This window comes from Schistocerca serialis, chromosome 3, assembly GCF_023864345.2.
Source record: "Schistocerca serialis cubense isolate TAMUIC-IGC-003099 chromosome 3, iqSchSeri2.2, whole genome shotgun sequence".
In the NCBI taxonomy this organism is placed as follows: domain Eukaryota; kingdom Metazoa; phylum Arthropoda; class Insecta; order Orthoptera; family Acrididae; genus Schistocerca; species Schistocerca serialis.
Genome location: NC_064640.1, coordinates 783,051,455 through 783,069,346, shown reverse-complemented (window position 1 = coordinate 783,069,346; position 17,892 = coordinate 783,051,455). Strand labels below are relative to the sequence as shown.

The following is a 17,892-nucleotide window of genomic DNA, read 5'->3' as shown; positions in this document are numbered from 1 at the left end:
TCTGCTGGGACAGCTCATAAGTTTATTTCCAACAGGTGCAGGGACACTCCTGCCTTTACGGGAAAGTTACTAGCCCTTCAGTTGGCATAGTATGGTAGGACCAAAAATACTATAGATGAATTACGGAGAGATCCAGTTCCAGGCTGGAGAGAGACCCTTCCATCAAAACTCTGAGAACTGGTTCTGACATCCCCAACAACTGAGATGATGGTCAAATGGCATGGTTAATAATGATATATTTCACTTTATATGTTAGGAAAGATCTGGCAATTCTGCAAGCAACCGTCTGTACATAGCTTTTGAATTTAGAAAGTAATTGATGCCCTTTTAGAATAATAGTAGTTTGTTCCATCCAAACCTTCAGTGTGCCATAGTTGGAGTTTTTGTTAAGAGGCCAAACTGTATATTATAATAAATGTTTTATTAATGTACATTTGTGAAAGGGTTACATATAATTAACTTGAATATCTTTCAAGCTTTGAAGTTAAAAAAATTGCACAATATAATTTTTATGTGGAGAAATTATTTCATGTTATAAAATTTTTTTAAATGGTATTATGGTCAACTTTGACTGTAAAATGTTGGCACAGTTTTTACAATACTCTACTAGATAGTGATCACAGTGCAGAAATTGCAGTAGTGAACTTAATGAATAAATAATTTTACAGTCCTAGGTTTTCATAATGCACTTCAAAAAAAAAATTTTGTGGCTTGGAACCCCTGCCATGTGAAGTGTTACAAAATTGTCTCTCTGTTGATAAGCTTTTCCTCTTTTGATGCAGACCAGAAATATTTTTTTTCGTTTACATTGTTTCATCTTTGTGTTATAAGATATTACTAAATATATCTCTTGGAATTCTTAGGTTTTGAAGCACATAAATATAAAGGGAACACCACCACCTAAAGTATGGTGGGCAGCTCCAAGTTGTTTGAGGACGTGTCTTCGTATGGCTCTGAGGCATCTTAGTATCAGTGTTGTAAGTATTTAATTTAGTATCAAAATATTGTTAATTCCTAACAAAATTGTGGTTACTGTTCGTCTATTTTGAGGATTGTAATCATGGTGTAGTGTGTACTTTAGAAGTAAGGATCATTACTCAGGCAGGGGGCCACAGTTATTTGAAATAAAAATAGAAAACTGTGGCAAATAATATATATTGGTAGACATAGTATGATTATTTAGTTTTGTTACTAAATATCACTGTTACTGTTCTCCCTCTTCCAGGCTAAGGTCTTCTTAGAAATGGGCTGACTACTCTCTCAGAAAATTCAGCATGTCACACATCAGTTTCAAAATTTTTTTCCCCCCATTTGTGTTTTGAATGCTCTGATGCAGCCTCCACAGTGTTTTTTCTTATACCAATCTCTTTGTTTTGGATTATCAGTTAGTTGTTATATATATTCTAATCTCAGGCTGCCTCACAATTTTTGCCTTCCACAGCTCTGTCTAGTACTGTGAAAGTTATTCCCTGCTGTCTTATATCACATGTTCTATCAGCCTATCCCTTCTTCTTGAAGATATGATGAGATGGCTGCTGGATCAGTTGTCTGTTGATGTTGGCTCCGTGTTGTTCAAATGGTGTTCTTGTGTGGCAAGTGCTGTTATTGGCAACTTGTCACTGCACCAAGTAGTGAAAGTTTCACTTACCCAAGTGCATGTTTTCTGAAAGACATTAAGTTTCAATAAGGCAGGGCAAGTGTTTAATGTGTTGAAATGCATTTGGATGCCACCAGTAAGGGGGGTCGTTGCTCTCCTGTTGGTGCAGTGTGACAATGGAGGTTTGCACTATGTCAGCTGAGGAGCAGCAGCATGCAGACAATAGGCTGCATCAGGAGCTCCCTGCCAGCTGCTCTGCAGTCCCGACAAGCTGCAATTGGTGTGAGGCGAGCTCATCGGAAGATGACATAAGTAAGTCAGCGGCACAGATCAACATGGAGAGCCCATGCACTGCATTGTGCGTCAAATGAGCAAACAGATGTGATCAGCATGGCTAGCCACAAAGGAACAGTGGCAACTGACATGACTAATTCGAATGATAAGGTAAAAGGGAAAACTGCAACAGTTAGAAAGTGGTGAATATACGAAAGTGGTATGAAGACTTGATAGTATTTATTAGGCAATGCAGAAATTAAGACGAGTAACAAGAAGAACCAGGAAGTTATACGAGAGCAGCTTGGTCCAAAAAGAAAGAATCCAAAGGCTGTATAGGTACAGGTATGTTCAACTTTTTAAGGAAGAGTTATGATAAACCAAAATGGAACTATGGAAACAGTTCGAGGAGACTAGCTCAGAAATGGATCCCTGGGGAATCCTAAACATAATAGTCTGCAAGAAAATACAGTCACCGACAGTCTGGTACACACTCAAAAGGGACAATAACAGAAAATTGTGAACAGTTGCTTGCTTTGCTAATGGAAACACTACTTCCAGGCGACAGTGATGTCAGAGAAGTAAAAGGAGACAGAAGATCAGCATAAGTTTATGACAAAGGTTACAAGCTGTCTGTAGAAACAATAAATATTTATACCTGTTCACACAGAGAAATTAAACAAAAAATTTTAAGATTTAAAAAGAGAGACTCTCTAGGACTGGATGGGCTCCGCTGGAGTAATACAAGCCTGATCAATTAAATATTTACTTGCATGACTTATAAGAGTATCTTTTGCAAGGAAGGGTCCCTGCACAATGGGAAGCAGCAAGGTGTGATTGTTAGTAAAGTGGATGAAAATGATTCAGTGTTATCAAAATCCTACAGACCAATGTGCGTTCACAATATTATTGACAAGATATTTGCAGAATTACACTGGTGTGTGAAACTTAAGGATGAAAATAACTTTCGCATGTTTTGTCACTGTCAAGTGACATAGCTCGCTAAAACATGGACTGTACATAGAAATAACTGCTACGTTATAGTACAGAAGCTAACTACTTAATGAGACGAACAGAAATTGCACATACATTCAAAGACATAGTTACACTGAAGCCACCGCGATTCATATTGGTTCCCTATACATTACGAAAGGTGGTTAACAGGGCAGTACATGCTCTGTATCGTACTCACAAGGTTGGTAAAGAGTTCTTGTGATAGTACATTCCATTCCTCCTTCAGAATGGTGTAACACATCTCCCTAATGCATTCCACAGACTCATGATGGGATTTAAGTCAGGGAAGGTGAAGCTGGTCCATTTGCTGAATATCCTCTCATTTCAAGAGCTTCTCCACTTGCACTGTTTGATATGGTCACGCATTGTCATCCATAAAAATGAAGTTGATGTCAAATGCACTCCTGAAAAGATGCACATGTTGAGGAGTGTGGTGTCACAGTAACCTTGACCAGTGAGTTTACCGTGTTCAAAGATTTGGAGGTCAGTATGACCATGCAACATTATGCATCCCTACACCATAATACCTGGACCACCAAATGATCCTGTTCGACAATGTTTGTGGGTGCATTATGTGTTTCCATCTTTTACCATATGAGGGTACATCCAGAATTGTTGAACCTGATGATTTTGGTGGTTCAGGTGTTAGGGGGTGGGGAGACGTAACATTGCATGGGTGTACTGACATCCAAATCTTTGAACATGTTGCACAGACCCATGTAACTTTATTCTGACACTGTACTCTTTCCCCATGTGTCTCTTTAAAAGGTGTGTATTCTACCATTAGTTCCTTTTTATGGATGATAATGCTCAACTGCATCGAACAGTGCAGGTGGAGGAGCTCTTGGAATGAGAAGATATTCGATGAATGGACCGACGTGCCCGCTCCCCCATTTTAAGTGCATTGAGCAGGTTTGGGATACATACAGGAGACGTATTGCAGCACATCTAGAGGCAGTGACGACTGTCCAGCAGTTGTCATCTGCACTGGTGGAGGAATGAAGTGCCCTATCACAAGAACTCCTCACCAACCTTGTAGCAGTATGGGAGCACATTGCAGAGCAAGCACTGCCATCCTTGGTGATCACACACTCCATTAAGAATCATGTCTGGCTTTTGTAATGTCCAGTTGACCATAAATTGCGATGACTTCAGTGTAATTATTGCCTTTCAAATAAAAATGTTAATTCTATTAGTCCAGTTGACCGTCATAAATTGCAGTGACTTCATTGTAATTATTACCTTCAAATAAAAGTGTTACTTCTATTAGTCTCGTTGTTTATTTCTTTCTGTTACCTTCTGTACAATACTTTAGCAGTTCTTTCTGTGTATGGTTAAAGCTTTATCGAGCTATGTTACTTGGTAGTGACACATCAAGCTAAAGCAGCTTTTGTCCTTAAATTTTGCACCCAAGAGATGACAAAATCATAGACTACTACACGGAACTGAGCCCTCTCCAATACCGATTGAGAAGAGGCAAGGCAAGGCAACTAAAGATTCAATAAATAAGGTAATCTTGCTAGTGACAGAAACTCATTCCACATGTGCTCTAGTAACGATGATCAATAGTATTGATGCTTTCGATAACCGATGGTTGCCATCTGTTTTTGATCACCTTACGAAGTTGGAGTATCCAGAGACATTGTACAACTACTCGAGACACTGTTGCTACAGGACACATGCATCGTTAATATGACTCTGAAAGGAAATAACAAAGACAATAACATAAGTTTGCTGCAGGGGTCAGTGTGTGGTTCAGAGTTTTAGAATGTATCCCATGAACTTGAAGGATGTTGTCAGAATGGCAGTGTCACTAATACCTCACAAAACCACTAACCTTCAGCTAAAAGGGAACCTAGTAAAAAATCCTAAGATAAAATAAATGGGGTAATAATTAGAAGTAGTAAAATGATATATTTATGGTATTCCAGGATGAACATCATAATTTTGCACATAATACAGAGGAGACAGGCAGAGTAGGTACACAAGGTTTGGTACATAGGACATCCACAACTGAGATGCATAATAATTAATTTAGAGAGATCTGCTTCAGTTGCGCTAATATTTATTCAAACCATGACTGGTTCCAAGATTTTAAAAGCCCACCTTCGTGTGTATGAAATTATTGTATTTGGTAATACATAGGAAGTGGTTGGGCCAGTCGGTGCAAGAGTTCCAATCATTGCATGTTGGTGGAAACTGTGTGCTGCTGGGCAGGTGCATTGTAGGAGCACCAACCACTACTGTCTAGAGGGCCACACTGGTGTGGCCCTCCATGCAGTACTGGTTGGCCTCTTGTATGGCTGCCCAGCAGCTGAATCTTTTTGCCAGCATGCAATGATTGGAACTCTTGTGCTGACTGGTCCAACTGTTTGCTACCTATTACCAAATAAACTAATTTCGTACACCTGAAGGTGGGATTTTAAAATCTTGGAACCAGTCGTGGTCTGAATAAATATTATTGCAACTGAAGTGGATCTCTCAAAATTAATTATAAGAATAGGTACTAATGTGATGATCAAATTTATAACCATCACAGATAGGCAGTTCATATTTCCCTTCAGGACAATCAGAATATACCACCAATCTATATTAGCATCAGTCGTAGTATATGGTAGAGCACTTGAGCTGTTGGATTGCAGCTTGTAATGTAAAGCCAGATACATTAGTCAGAAGAGATCAGTGAGGACTACTACAAAGATTAATGGACACCCACTGCACTACTCCAAATGATGCATTGCTAGTAATTGTAGGAATATTTCCATTGGTATTGGTAATCATCATTGGTAAACCCTTTATGGGTTAAAGAAAGGCACTCAGATGGAAGTTTGAAGGATACTTGAAAGTGATGTCAGTACCAAGAAGTTAATACAAGATTGCATATTAAAAATGTGACAAAATGAATTGGATACTTCAAGCACAGGCAGGGGAACATACAAATTTCTCCCAATTAGGAAGGGATTAAAAATTAGATTTTTAACCCATCAAGTGGACTGATACGTTATGTGACAGATCAGGGCCTGTACACTGTGTATAGTCTGCTGGTAAACTTGTGAGTGAGCAGTGCTCTTGGTTGTGGAAGTGGCCTTTCCTGGAAGAATCCTGCCACTGCCCTGCAGGCACAGCCAAAATCAGTTGCACGTTTCCTGCCCTGCCATGTAGTGCAGTGTGCAGGGATTTGAGATGATGCTGTTTGTGTGATTTTAGTTACTAGAATCAATTAATTCAATCTGTGTGTTAAGTAATACTTAGTTATTCAGAAGTGATTAATATGTGTACTACATCACAAGAAAATGTGTACAATACAGAGACGAGCTGTTTTTGGATTACACACCTTGTGATCATCTCTTATGTAATGAACAGCTTCTAGTAAAAAGTTGACACAAAAAGAACTGTTGGCTAATATTGGCAGTCCCAATCAAAGGGCTGCAATTTATATAAAAAGTCAGCATTGCCACAATGTTACACATCAGAAAGGAATGTGAAAGTAAACCTCATGATTTACGGAGCTGCCAAGAAAGAGTGCTAATAATTTTAGGAGTAAAACCGTTGTTAATAGACAGCTTATCAAAATCTATAATTCGACATTCATTTTAGGACTTTAACAAAACTCAAAATAAAGTACCGATGTTATGGAAATTACTAATTGCTGTTAAACCAAAAACCCATTTTCCTTGGCAGAAAGGTGTTTCGCACGTGACACTGTGTGAAATGAGATTTATCTGGGAGAGATATGTAAGTTAAAGGTTCTTGTAGAGAGAGGTGATGTAATTGACTGGTGATGGACATATTTGAGGCAACTAAGGAAATTGAGAGAGAAAGGTGGAAAGTTCTTTTATATCACCAAAATTTGGGTGGACAACAACATTACTTTCAGAAAATATTTAAAGGGTCCTGCCGTTGTGTACACTGTTAGTGAAAGCAACAGGATCACCATGATGAATATTGGATTTAATGATGGGTTTATTTATTAGTTGACATCAGTGTTATCTTCTTCAAAGTATTGCCCATTACCTGTTATATGGTTATGGCAGCACTTTTGATAATTGCCGAAATGCTTCTGGACTTCTGTTTTTGGGGTAGCCTTAGCTCACTCACCAATGCGTTTTTGATATCATGTATGGTGAAAGACTGCCCTTTAAAATTTTCTTTTGTTTTAGGAACAAAAAAGTGATTTGGAGCAAATATGGAGGCTAGGGCATCATTACAGTATTGTTTTTGGTCAAAAATTCATTAACACACAGTGATGTGTGAGCCAGGTGTATTATCACGGTGGGAAAAAAAAAGATGTATTGCCCTGCCACAAATACAGGCTGTTTTTTACTGCTTCTCACAATCAGAGTTGAAGTTATAAGTTGTACTACTCATTGTTCGTTTCACCTTATGACAGAAATTCATAATGCACCATACTGTTGAAATCAAAGAATACTTTGAACATAACATTAATATTTGACTGCTCTCGTTGAGCTTTTTTCCATCCTGGTGATCCAGAATGCTTCCACTGGGCTGGTTGCACCTTAATGTCACATAATATTTGTCACATGTTACATCACCACATATGATCCATTTCAGTTGTTCTGTATCATTGTTGCCTTCATCTAGCAACTCCTGAGCAATTTGCATTCACCACGGTTTTTGTTCAAAATGCAATAATTTTTGAACAAATCTACTTGAAACATTTAAAATAATGCCATGGCACGAGTCATTTGATACGCCAACATCCTCAACAACTTCTTTGATTATGATTTGGCGATGTTTCATTGTTTGTCCATACACTTTTTCCACAGTTTCATTGGCTGGTGTGCTGGTGCGTCCAGGGCACTCGTCATCTTAAACATCTTTACGGCCTCCTTCAAAATGCTAATACCACTTCTTGTAGTGCCGCATGTAAAAACAATGGAGACATTTACATCAACACTGTAGTAGGTCCTAACAAGCCTAGATTTGCTTCTGGAGGAGGTTGAGCAGATACTAAGACACATACAGAATACTAGATCACTTCATTAAAACTTGAACAATCTGAAATACTTAACTTGAAAACAGTCCATGTCCACAAGAATGTCTCTGTATTTGTTACTGTTACTGTCACTGTAACTTATCACCTGATACAATACAGAATGATAGTCACATCTCAGTATACAGTTGACTATCAACTTTAATATAAAGTTTTTGCTTCCAATACAACTTGCACTACTGGATCTGAAGTAAGGTGATGCTGTTGTCTTAGATGATGATTTGATAGCGGGGTGAACTATGCCACACTCTGATGTAAATAATTCATTTGTTATTGTATCAGGTAGTGACTGTCCTTACTCATGGTTCTCTACCACCTTTGACATGGGACCTCATTCTTTCGATGATACCAACTTATAAATCCTTGTTTTATGTCTAGTCGACTCTCCAAAAGCAATTTCTAAAACTTAGGTGCACCTTATTCCATTCTTACAGTAAAATTTAATACAAATTCTTTGATTCATCTTTTCACAAAATAAATAATTACTAATAGTGCCAAAACACTTGTAACATTTTTGTCAGGTGACAGGAAACTAAATATGTAATATGGGTAACTTTGTGCACACACTTTCCAGACATGTTTACCAACACTATGACAAAAAAAGCCCTGGTAATCAGATTACTGCAACACAGACAATTAAAAATTCGCTATTCCTTTACGAACACTCTTGGCATAGCAATAAAAGTAATGTTTCAGCGGAGCCTGTCAAAGAAAACTGATTCTTCTTAACTGAAACATAATTCCGCACAGTAATTGCACAATATTGTATTCAAAATTCTGTCAGAATACTTTCATTGTTTTAGGAGGAGATAATAGACAAATATGCATTCAGATGAAGAGGCATTAGGTTTTAGATTTGTTGTAGATATGTTGAATTTACCAACTGTCTACATTAAAAATCATTAACCCCCCCTCCCCAGTTTATGGTGAAGTGGCCTGCAAATACCAGAAGAAATACATATCCGGTCTTGAATACGTTTTGACAGTATTGTGAAGAGGGTAGATTACTACTGACCATATAGTGCAGATGCCGAGTCACAGATACGCACAACAAAGAGACATTCTGCTATATGGTGAGTAGTAATCTGTCCTTTTCATAATATTGTCATTATTCCATCCTGGCTTTTCCGTTGTTTGATTGTATGCTTTTTGGGTTTCACAACAGTTTGTAACCAAACCATTTGTGATGTTCATTGAAGTATGTTAAATGTTCGTAAATGCCAAAGGTGGTTTCCTAACTTCAAATCCGATAATTTTGATCTTTCCGACTTGTGCTGATCAGAGACTAACAACTTTAGACCCTGACATGTTAAGGATGGAAGTGGAAGCAAATCCATGTCAAACAATCAAGGAACTGTCAGACACACTTTTCCAACCCTGATTGATCGTCTAAGAACACTTACAGAAGATTTGTAAAGACACATGAAGCTAACCGACTCACCACACGCAACTTATTGCTTCAGTGGCACAACACCTAGGTGTATTTTGATCTCTGAATCACTGGAGATGAAAAGTGGGTCCTCTTTAATAATTTAGAATGCAACAGGCTGTGGCTCTCTTTGAATGAATTGCCACCAAGTACAGTCAAACCAGGTTTACACCCCAAAAAGACACTTTTGTGTGTTTGCTGGAGTATTCGTGGGCCATTCGTTCTGAATTGCTGAAACCTGGATAAACTGTGAATCCAGACAATTACTGTGAACAGTTGGATCAAGTAAATCAATCTTTAATTGCAAGGTACCCAGTCATTGTCAAGAGAGAAGGTGTTATTCTGCAACACGATAATGTAGGACCATACTATGCAAGATGAACCCTGGAAAAAATTAATGTATTGGGGTGGGAGGTATTGCTTCACGCACCATACTTGCCAATATGGCAGCATCGGATTTCCACTTATTCCGATCGCTGCAACATTTTCAAAGTGGCAAAAAATTTGAAAATGTGGATGATGTCCAAAATGCCATCTCCAGGTATTTTGCTCAAAAACCAGTTGATTTCTATTAATTTGGCACTAGATGAGAAAAGGTTGTTGTTAAGTGATTACATTATTAATTGAAAATAAAAATTTGTTAATTTTATGTCTGTTTGAATATGGCAAAAAATTACATTCCCGTCCCCCTAATATCTGTACAAATTCGAAAGATAGATAAGAGATAGATGGGCATGTGGCAGTGTGGGCACTCCAGAGCACACATTGTGGGGCTGTACTCTCTATGGAGATGCGGCATGTAATGGCTATCGGGCATTAAGGATGCTGGATCCTAAAGCTGCACTTAGGAAGTAGTCAGTGTTACACACCTTGGATGAAACTGCAGCTGCAGTTCCAAGGCGGCCAAGGAAAACTTCACATGTCACTCAAACACACATCAGCATGCTACCATCCTGGCTAGACAACACACCCTACAGATGTAGAGAAGACAACTGAGGTCAGCGACCACCAGATGCAAGTGGTTACGGAAGTGTGAGTTCGTAGATGTTACAGTGAATTGTTGAATCACTCTTTATAGTGGAAACGCTACTGACGGGCTGCCCTCTACCCAAAGAATCCAGCAGATGATTCCTGTTGACTGGGGTAGCATGTAGGCAGATCCAGTGAATGCACCGTAATAAATGAACAAAAACAGAACAACTTCTGTAGTACCACCACCACCACTAGTGGTGTCGTTGGTTAGTTGGGTCTTTGGTTAAGGGTTTTATTTTATTTTTGTAGTGGTAGAAGGTGTATGTAGTATTAGTATTTCTTTTTAAATTCAGTACCAGGAATAAATAATTGTATATTGTTCATGAAAAGTAAATTTTTTGGCCTATTTTAGCATCTCAGATAATAAGCTGTAATTGTGAAGAATAAATAAATGAAAATGTAATAAATTCCTTCTGCCAAGTAGAATTTTCCATCTATTCATTTCCGTACTATTCCTGCAGCCAGCCTCCCTTTCTTATCTTATCATTCCACTTAATTTTCAGTATCCCCCGGCTGCATCACTTCTTAAAAGTTTCTATTTCCCTCTTCCCAAGTATCCTACAATCCAGATTTACTTCCATACAATGCCGTACTCTCAACATAATTCTCAGAAATTTGTTTCTCAAGTTAAGGCCTGTTTTTACTACAAACAGATGCCTTTTGGTGAAGATTTCTCTCTCTTATTTTGATAGTGTGTTATTTGATCCCAAGTTTTCATGCTAAGTTGTTAAAAAATCTTATTGCTGCTGATGCTTAATACTCTTTCCTTTCTTAGGTTTATACTGAAGCCATATTATTTATTCAGTAAATCTTGTCAGGTACCATAGATATACAAACATCCTGACCTGTAATCCCACTTGCAAACCTTTCTTTTTATTTCCTTAATAAGTTATTTGATATACAAGTTGGAGAATAACTTCAGTCTGACTAATGCTGCATTCAATCAGAGCACTTTTCCCTCTGCTTCCATTCTTATTTTTTGCTCGTGATTCTTGGAACAGAATATGATGTGTATTTTGCCTTTTTCCTTTAGTTAATACCTATTTCTCTGAGGATTTCAGATATCTTCCTCCCCCACTTCACTTTATCGATCTTGTCTCTCTTCTTCCCCCCCCCCCAGGCTGGCGTATTCTATGAAATTATTTCAATTTTGCCTAACTCTTGTTGTTATAATCAGACATATTGTCAGAATTGCCTTTGTGGTGCCTTCAGCTTCTCTACATCTGAACTGTGATAATCTAATAGTTCTATAATTTTATTTTTCATTATTCTGCATAATATTCCGATCTGCAAGTTGAATGCGTGAGCTGTTGAGCTGGATATGCAATAGTTCCTGCATTTCCTATGTGGGGATTATGTAGATGATATTCTTCGCAAAGTCTGATGACATGGCTTCAGTCTCATAGAGTTTAAACTAACTTGAATAATAATATACATGTCATATTTTCCAATGATTGAAAACATTCTTCTGGAATGTTGTTTATCCCTTCTACCTCTAATCACAAATATTCCAAAGCTCTGTCAAATCCATACTCTAATTTTGGATTCCCTCTGTACTCCAAATTGACCCCATTTCATTTTCTCTCACAGCATCATACAGTTCCTCCCCTTCGTAGAGAACCTCAGTGGAATTTTTCCCAGCTACTTGCACACTCATCTCCATTTAACAGTCAAAGTCTTTATGCGTTTGTACTGTTGACACTCTTGCTTTAAAATTTTTCTGAAAGCTTTTGGACCATTCCATGCTGAGTGGTCTAATTTCATAAAAAGTTTTTGCATGACCATAACAGGTTAAGCTGAAATTTTGTGTGGTGTTTTATCCATTAGCAGCAACTGTAGGTGTATATAATGAAGAAATATATACACACACACAATAGTGCCGTGTTCAGAAGGTTACACCTATGTTCCTGAAACTGGTAAAGAAATGTAAATTTCTTTTATGTGACTGGTTGCTTGTTATTTCATGACGTGAAAATCTGAACATGTTCCCAATGAACATTGGTAAAGTTTCGTGATCATTAGTTCACTCCTGGAGACATATGTGGTTAACACACCACTCTCTCAGCCATTGTCAGGTTTCATGACTGGAGCCGCTACTTCTCAATCAAGTAGCTCCTCAGTTGGCCTCCCAAGGACTGAGTGCACCCCACTTTCCAACAGTGCTTGGCAGACCGTGATGGCCACCCATCCAAGTCTAGCCCAGCACGACAGTGCTTAACTTCGGTGATCTGACAGGAACTGGTGTGACTGCTGTTGTAAGGCTGTTCACTAATGCAAGTATGTAAGCCCCTGAAAAAGAACAAGAAGCGGGAGGTGTGGAGGGTCTTTTAAATGGGCCCATATTCTGCTGCTTCTCAAATTAAATGTGACACCTTTCATTATGCTCTGCAATTGTTTAGTACTCTCTGTGGTTGATAATGTCAAGAGTCCTGAAGATTAGGAAATAAGCTTGAGTCAGAGGACCCCAGTAAGTAGTCTCTTTCATTTTTTAGACATCTCTACAGCATTCAGCTGTACAAAATTCTTTTTATAAAAAACGAAATGTAATGAGGAATCCAGTATAAAGAATAGTTAGTTTTTTTTTTTTTTTTTTTTTGCTCTCTTAATTTCAGGTAATCATGTTCGAGAAGTGTAATTTTTGAGGTTCTGTCTTATCAAAATTTCTTCCCAAGCCAACCTATCAGTGACATCATTTGGCTGGCAGTATAGTTTTCCTCATTATGTTCTGTAGCAAATTAATGGAACCTGTAAAACACTCAATGAGTCTGAAGTAAACATAAGCTTATGATCCTGAAAGAGCCCTTCTGTCTCTGGACTCTGACACTTACAGAAATATATCATTAGCTTGGGATCCTGCTTAAAGAAACCTTTATCAGGTTTGGGAATGTGTGGTAAAGAAACTCGACAGTGGCTGCTGCTGCACAGCTGTCAGTTGTGGCCCCTATGCCAATGGGGATGTTGGTTTTCTCATTTTAAAAGAAACCAGCAATGGTTAAGCCACCATGGACCATACCAATACGTTTATAGAATTTTCCATGTGTACAGTAATGTTCCACATTAGCAGCAAACTATGCTAACATACAGTATACTATAGCTTAAACCAGAATTAAACTAGTGCATCAGTAGCATTACTCAATAAAAAGACATACTAATTGTTCTCTATAACTGTGAAGTTCTTAGCCAGTCTGATTGTGTAATTGTAGCAGATAAAAAGGCTGAAATGTGTCACAGAGTCGTGACAAGACACCCAAACAACCTCCCCACCCCCTACCCCCCAACCACCACCACACCACTTTATCTCACTTCCTAGTCATCAAGACTTTTGATAGTGCCTTCCCCATAGTGTAATAAACAATTATAGAACATAATTAAAGATGTCAGATTTGAGTACCAGTGGGAATATGGGCCCACTTTCAGTGCACCCCCACCTTGTCATTGTTTTTTAGGTTCTTACATGCTCGCAGTGCAAAACCAAATATTGTTTTTTAGCTGGTTTAGAACATGGAATTTTTAATTTAAGTGATTTAAAAGAGTTTGTAGAAAACTTGGTTACTGCCGTACCTGTATTTGTCTGCCCAGATTTGGTGAATACCCATTTCACTTTATGTTGAACGGCACAATGTTGTTGTTGTGTTACAAAGAAGCTTTCTTTTTGGCAAAGTTTAACTTGAAGAATTTACATCACAGACTTACAGCAAACAGAAGGTGGATGAAGACACTTTTGTATTACTCTTTGTTTTTATGTAAATGTGTTTCTCAGCATTTTTAAATTTGTATTGTAACTACATTGAAAAATTGTTTTTACAGTTATGTACTATGGATGATCATCATCAAGAAGTGATTGCCTATTGCCGAGAAAATTGTTTTTACGGGTTGATGGCTGACGATGGGGAATATGCAGTGTTTGATCCGCCGCGATACTTCTCTTCAGAACATATAAAACTTACATATAAGGTATGATTCAGGAATTTTCATGTTCACTTCAAAAGAAGTATTTCATTTTGGGTTATTTCTTCCTGCTTGTTATAAATGAAAGACAATAATTTCCTTGTATTGATTAAAATGAGACTCTTGTTTTTCCTTGGAATTCATCATAAATTTTCCATGTTCTGAGTTTTCTTTAACATTTATGTTCTTTATTTGATTAACAGTACTCCTGAATTGAAAAACCTTACCTCAGTTCACAGAGATGTTAAGACAACTATGCATTGTATTTACTCAATTATATGATGAAGTTTTTTCCTGAAATTCAGCAGTTGAAAAATACAGGGTTGTCTTATATTTGCAGATTAAACTATAGCTACTGAGGTCAACATTTTTGTGTTATTTAGCAGAGTATATAGGGTTAGTCTTACAGTTATATGAATTGTCTTACATTTAGAGATGAAGCTTCAGCTACTGAGGTTAGACGCAGATTTATTTTGAAGAATTTGGAAGGATAGGTCTCAGCCAATGATACTTGCATTCCAACAGACTTGAGATTTCCCTCTACGCTGAAGCACTACGTACAATATCGAAGTTGCTCGAACAATCGTGTGACATCGACTCGCGTAGTGCTAGTACAAGAGATGCATGAGAAAGTATTAACTAGTCACTACAACGGTCTATTGCTCTGATAAAAATCTGGCAGTTTCGTGAAACATGGGAGGATATAGCATTAAGTTTATCATCATACAAACTTTTGTTGTATTTAAACAGGTTTGTAATAAACGTTCTTGTACATGTATGGATACTGTGTACAAACATTAATGCCAGTTTTTAAGTAAAGATTACATTCAAAAACAAGGATGTTGGCCTCGAAAAAAACATTAGTTGATTTAGAACCCAGACTATTATTTTATTTGGTCATGAGAGACTGTAATGATTTACTAAGTGGATTGCAAATTAGAAATTTGGTTGCTGTTCACATATTAGAATGCCAGGTAAAAATGTTTCCAGCTTTAATCGATTTGCAAACATGATGGTGACATTCAGTTGAAGCATGAAGGAAACTTGATCCAGAATGAAATATCTAACAAAGAAAATAAATCATATTAAACTGACTAATTGTTATTATGAGAATAAATTATGTAGTACCAGTAGATGTCACTAGGTTGTGGAATGAACAAAAGCTCGAGAATGGAACTGAATCATAATTGTGATCTTTTATTTATGTATTAGTTGTTATAGTTACATATGACCTGCACACTAGAAGATATTGCAATTTTTTCACAGTTGCTAAAGCTCAGCACTACAGAATGGTTGGAAGTGGAATAGTGACACCAGCTTGGCTGATAGCTGTGATTATTACAGGGAGGGGAGTAGTGAGTGAGCTGCAAATTTTGTCAGGTTGCCAACCATGGGAATTTATACCACGTACTTTGGCTTCTTATGATCATCTGCCATGTTTAAAGTGCAGTTTGCCAGAATCAGTTTGTAGTTGGAATTGAGATGGCTTTAAAGTTGGACAAATACTCATCAATGGTACTCATTTCTGTAGGAGAAGGTGAAAGTCTAGATAGGGGGCAGTGGTGTACATATGTATTTCTTGCTGCAGTGTTGTCGACGCTCGTCTTGATGTGTGATGAGAATGAAAGGGGCTGTGTCAGCTGGTTCAACACAGTCATTGGGAGAGTGGCAGGCAGCCAATGTGTTTTAAAGCAAGAGACAGTGTACCATTCTCACATCAGTATAAAAGCAAAATCCGATATGTATTTGGAAAAAGTAGCTGTGTTCTTATTTGGAAAAACAGCTGTGTTCTTAGGTTCCACCATAACAACCACCTCAGAAAAAGCAACATATTAAAATAGCAACATATTTAGAAGATACAGGCATATATTTGTGACAACAAGGACCTTGCTCATTGGTGGTTAGAATGTGTTAACCTCTATTTCAATTAACTGGAAACTTGGCAGAGAGAACATAACATAGAATAATAACTTTTCAGTCTGAGCATATACTAAGTGAAATACATTAGATAAACACAACTAAATACCTGAGGAAATTATGCAAATTCTTCTGCAGAGAAACATTTCCAAGTTGTTACTTGTGCTGCTCACATTGCCTATTACGTAAATTGGATATTGAATGAACTGTGTTACAATAATTTGCTATTTTTGATTGTGAATTAATCATCATGACAAGAGGTTGGTCAAGTTAAGTTTACACATGTGCAAGTTTCCCTGTGTGCCAAGTTCATGCGGCCATTTCATGAAGAGACAAGTAGGACGTGCAATGATGCAGAGTCCTGCATGCCTCTGATTTGTGTACACAGGCCACCGTGTGCAGGCACTGGACCATCCCCATCCCAGTGAAGTAGACATGCGCCTCTCTAAGATTCTGTTAGCTGGTTACCTCTCACTGTTTAAGATTCAGCTTTTCATACCCATTCAAATTTGTCTGTCCATTAACACTAGAGCCGAGTGTTCTAACAGTAAAATAGAAACATGGAATGTGAAGAGTATTATGCATGTCCTTGTTTTTGGTTGAGTAATTCCACAGTTTACAGAGTAATACAAAATGACTGTTGGCAGTTCCTCACAAGTAAGTACAACCTGAAAACAAAAAAGAAAGGTAATGTTGATTCATAAATAGTTTGTATCAACAAGGTCAAGTAAAAGAACACTGTATTATGCTTATGGCTCAAATATCTGCTCCAATTTGTGTATGGGCACTGCAGATCCATGTTTGTTGTCTAAAGCCCCTAAACAGTGTGGAAAATTCCACCTCAATTCGAAATCCTGTATGACATCCAACCATTCTTCTCTAAGAGTTTGGGGGCTAAAGGTAAACAAAATGACATTAAAAAAAATCTAATTAAATACTTTGACAACACAAGACCCCCCCCCCCCCCCCAACTCTCTCTCTCCATTCATTTCGAAAGTTCTATATTTTCTGAAGTGTTACATACTGAAATTCGATAGATGCATAAATAGAACCTTAAACTCATTGAGTTTGCATTATGCCCATCAGTTGGTGTTAAGAGTGTAGTGCCTTGACAGCATGGCAACAAAGCAAGAGAAGGTTTTGTGTGTTGGAATATGCAAGATGTTAATTGTTACAACAGTGCAGCATGCATTCAGAAGGAATAATGCAAAAAAAACTGCCATGTAAACATATCATTGCGTGTTGGTATACGCAATTTATGGACACAGAAAATTACTGGTAAGAAAAGTGCACCGAATGCAACTGTGGAGGTGGTGAGGGAAGTTTCACATTTAGCCCAAAAAAATGAATGGTCTGCAGAAGCCACAAACTTGGAATACCACAGCAAATTGTGTGGAAGATTTTGAAATGTCAATTACATGTCAAACCATATCATCTGCAGCTTTTGCAAAAATGAAAACCTGGAGGTTATGGCTGACACATTCCATTCTGCATAGCTATGCAGAAAACAACTTGAAGACGAATGTTTTTCCTCTAAGCTATACTCAGTGGCAAAGTAACCCTCCATTACCTGGAAAGGTTAATCACCACAATGTGAGATTGTGGGGCACTGAAATTACTCATTAAATTGTGGTGCTTGAGTGAGATTCACTCTGAAGGCTATTGTTT

The 17,892-nt window shown here is 37.8% G+C and overlaps 1 protein-coding gene across 1 annotated transcript in view; it reads left to right on the top strand.

Moving 5' to 3' along the window:
• The window catches only part of LOC126471227 (constitutive coactivator of PPAR-gamma-like protein 1 homolog), a 211,639-nt gene that overhangs the window by 29,690 nt on the left and 164,057 nt on the right, over positions 1 to 17,892 (top strand). The window contains exons 4-5 of the mRNA XM_050099350.1: positions 864 to 977; positions 14,167 to 14,313. Coding sequence (XP_049955307.1) covers positions 864 to 977; positions 14,167 to 14,313 — 261 coding nt within the window. The remainder of the gene's footprint in view (positions 1 to 863; positions 978 to 14,166; positions 14,314 to 17,892) is intronic.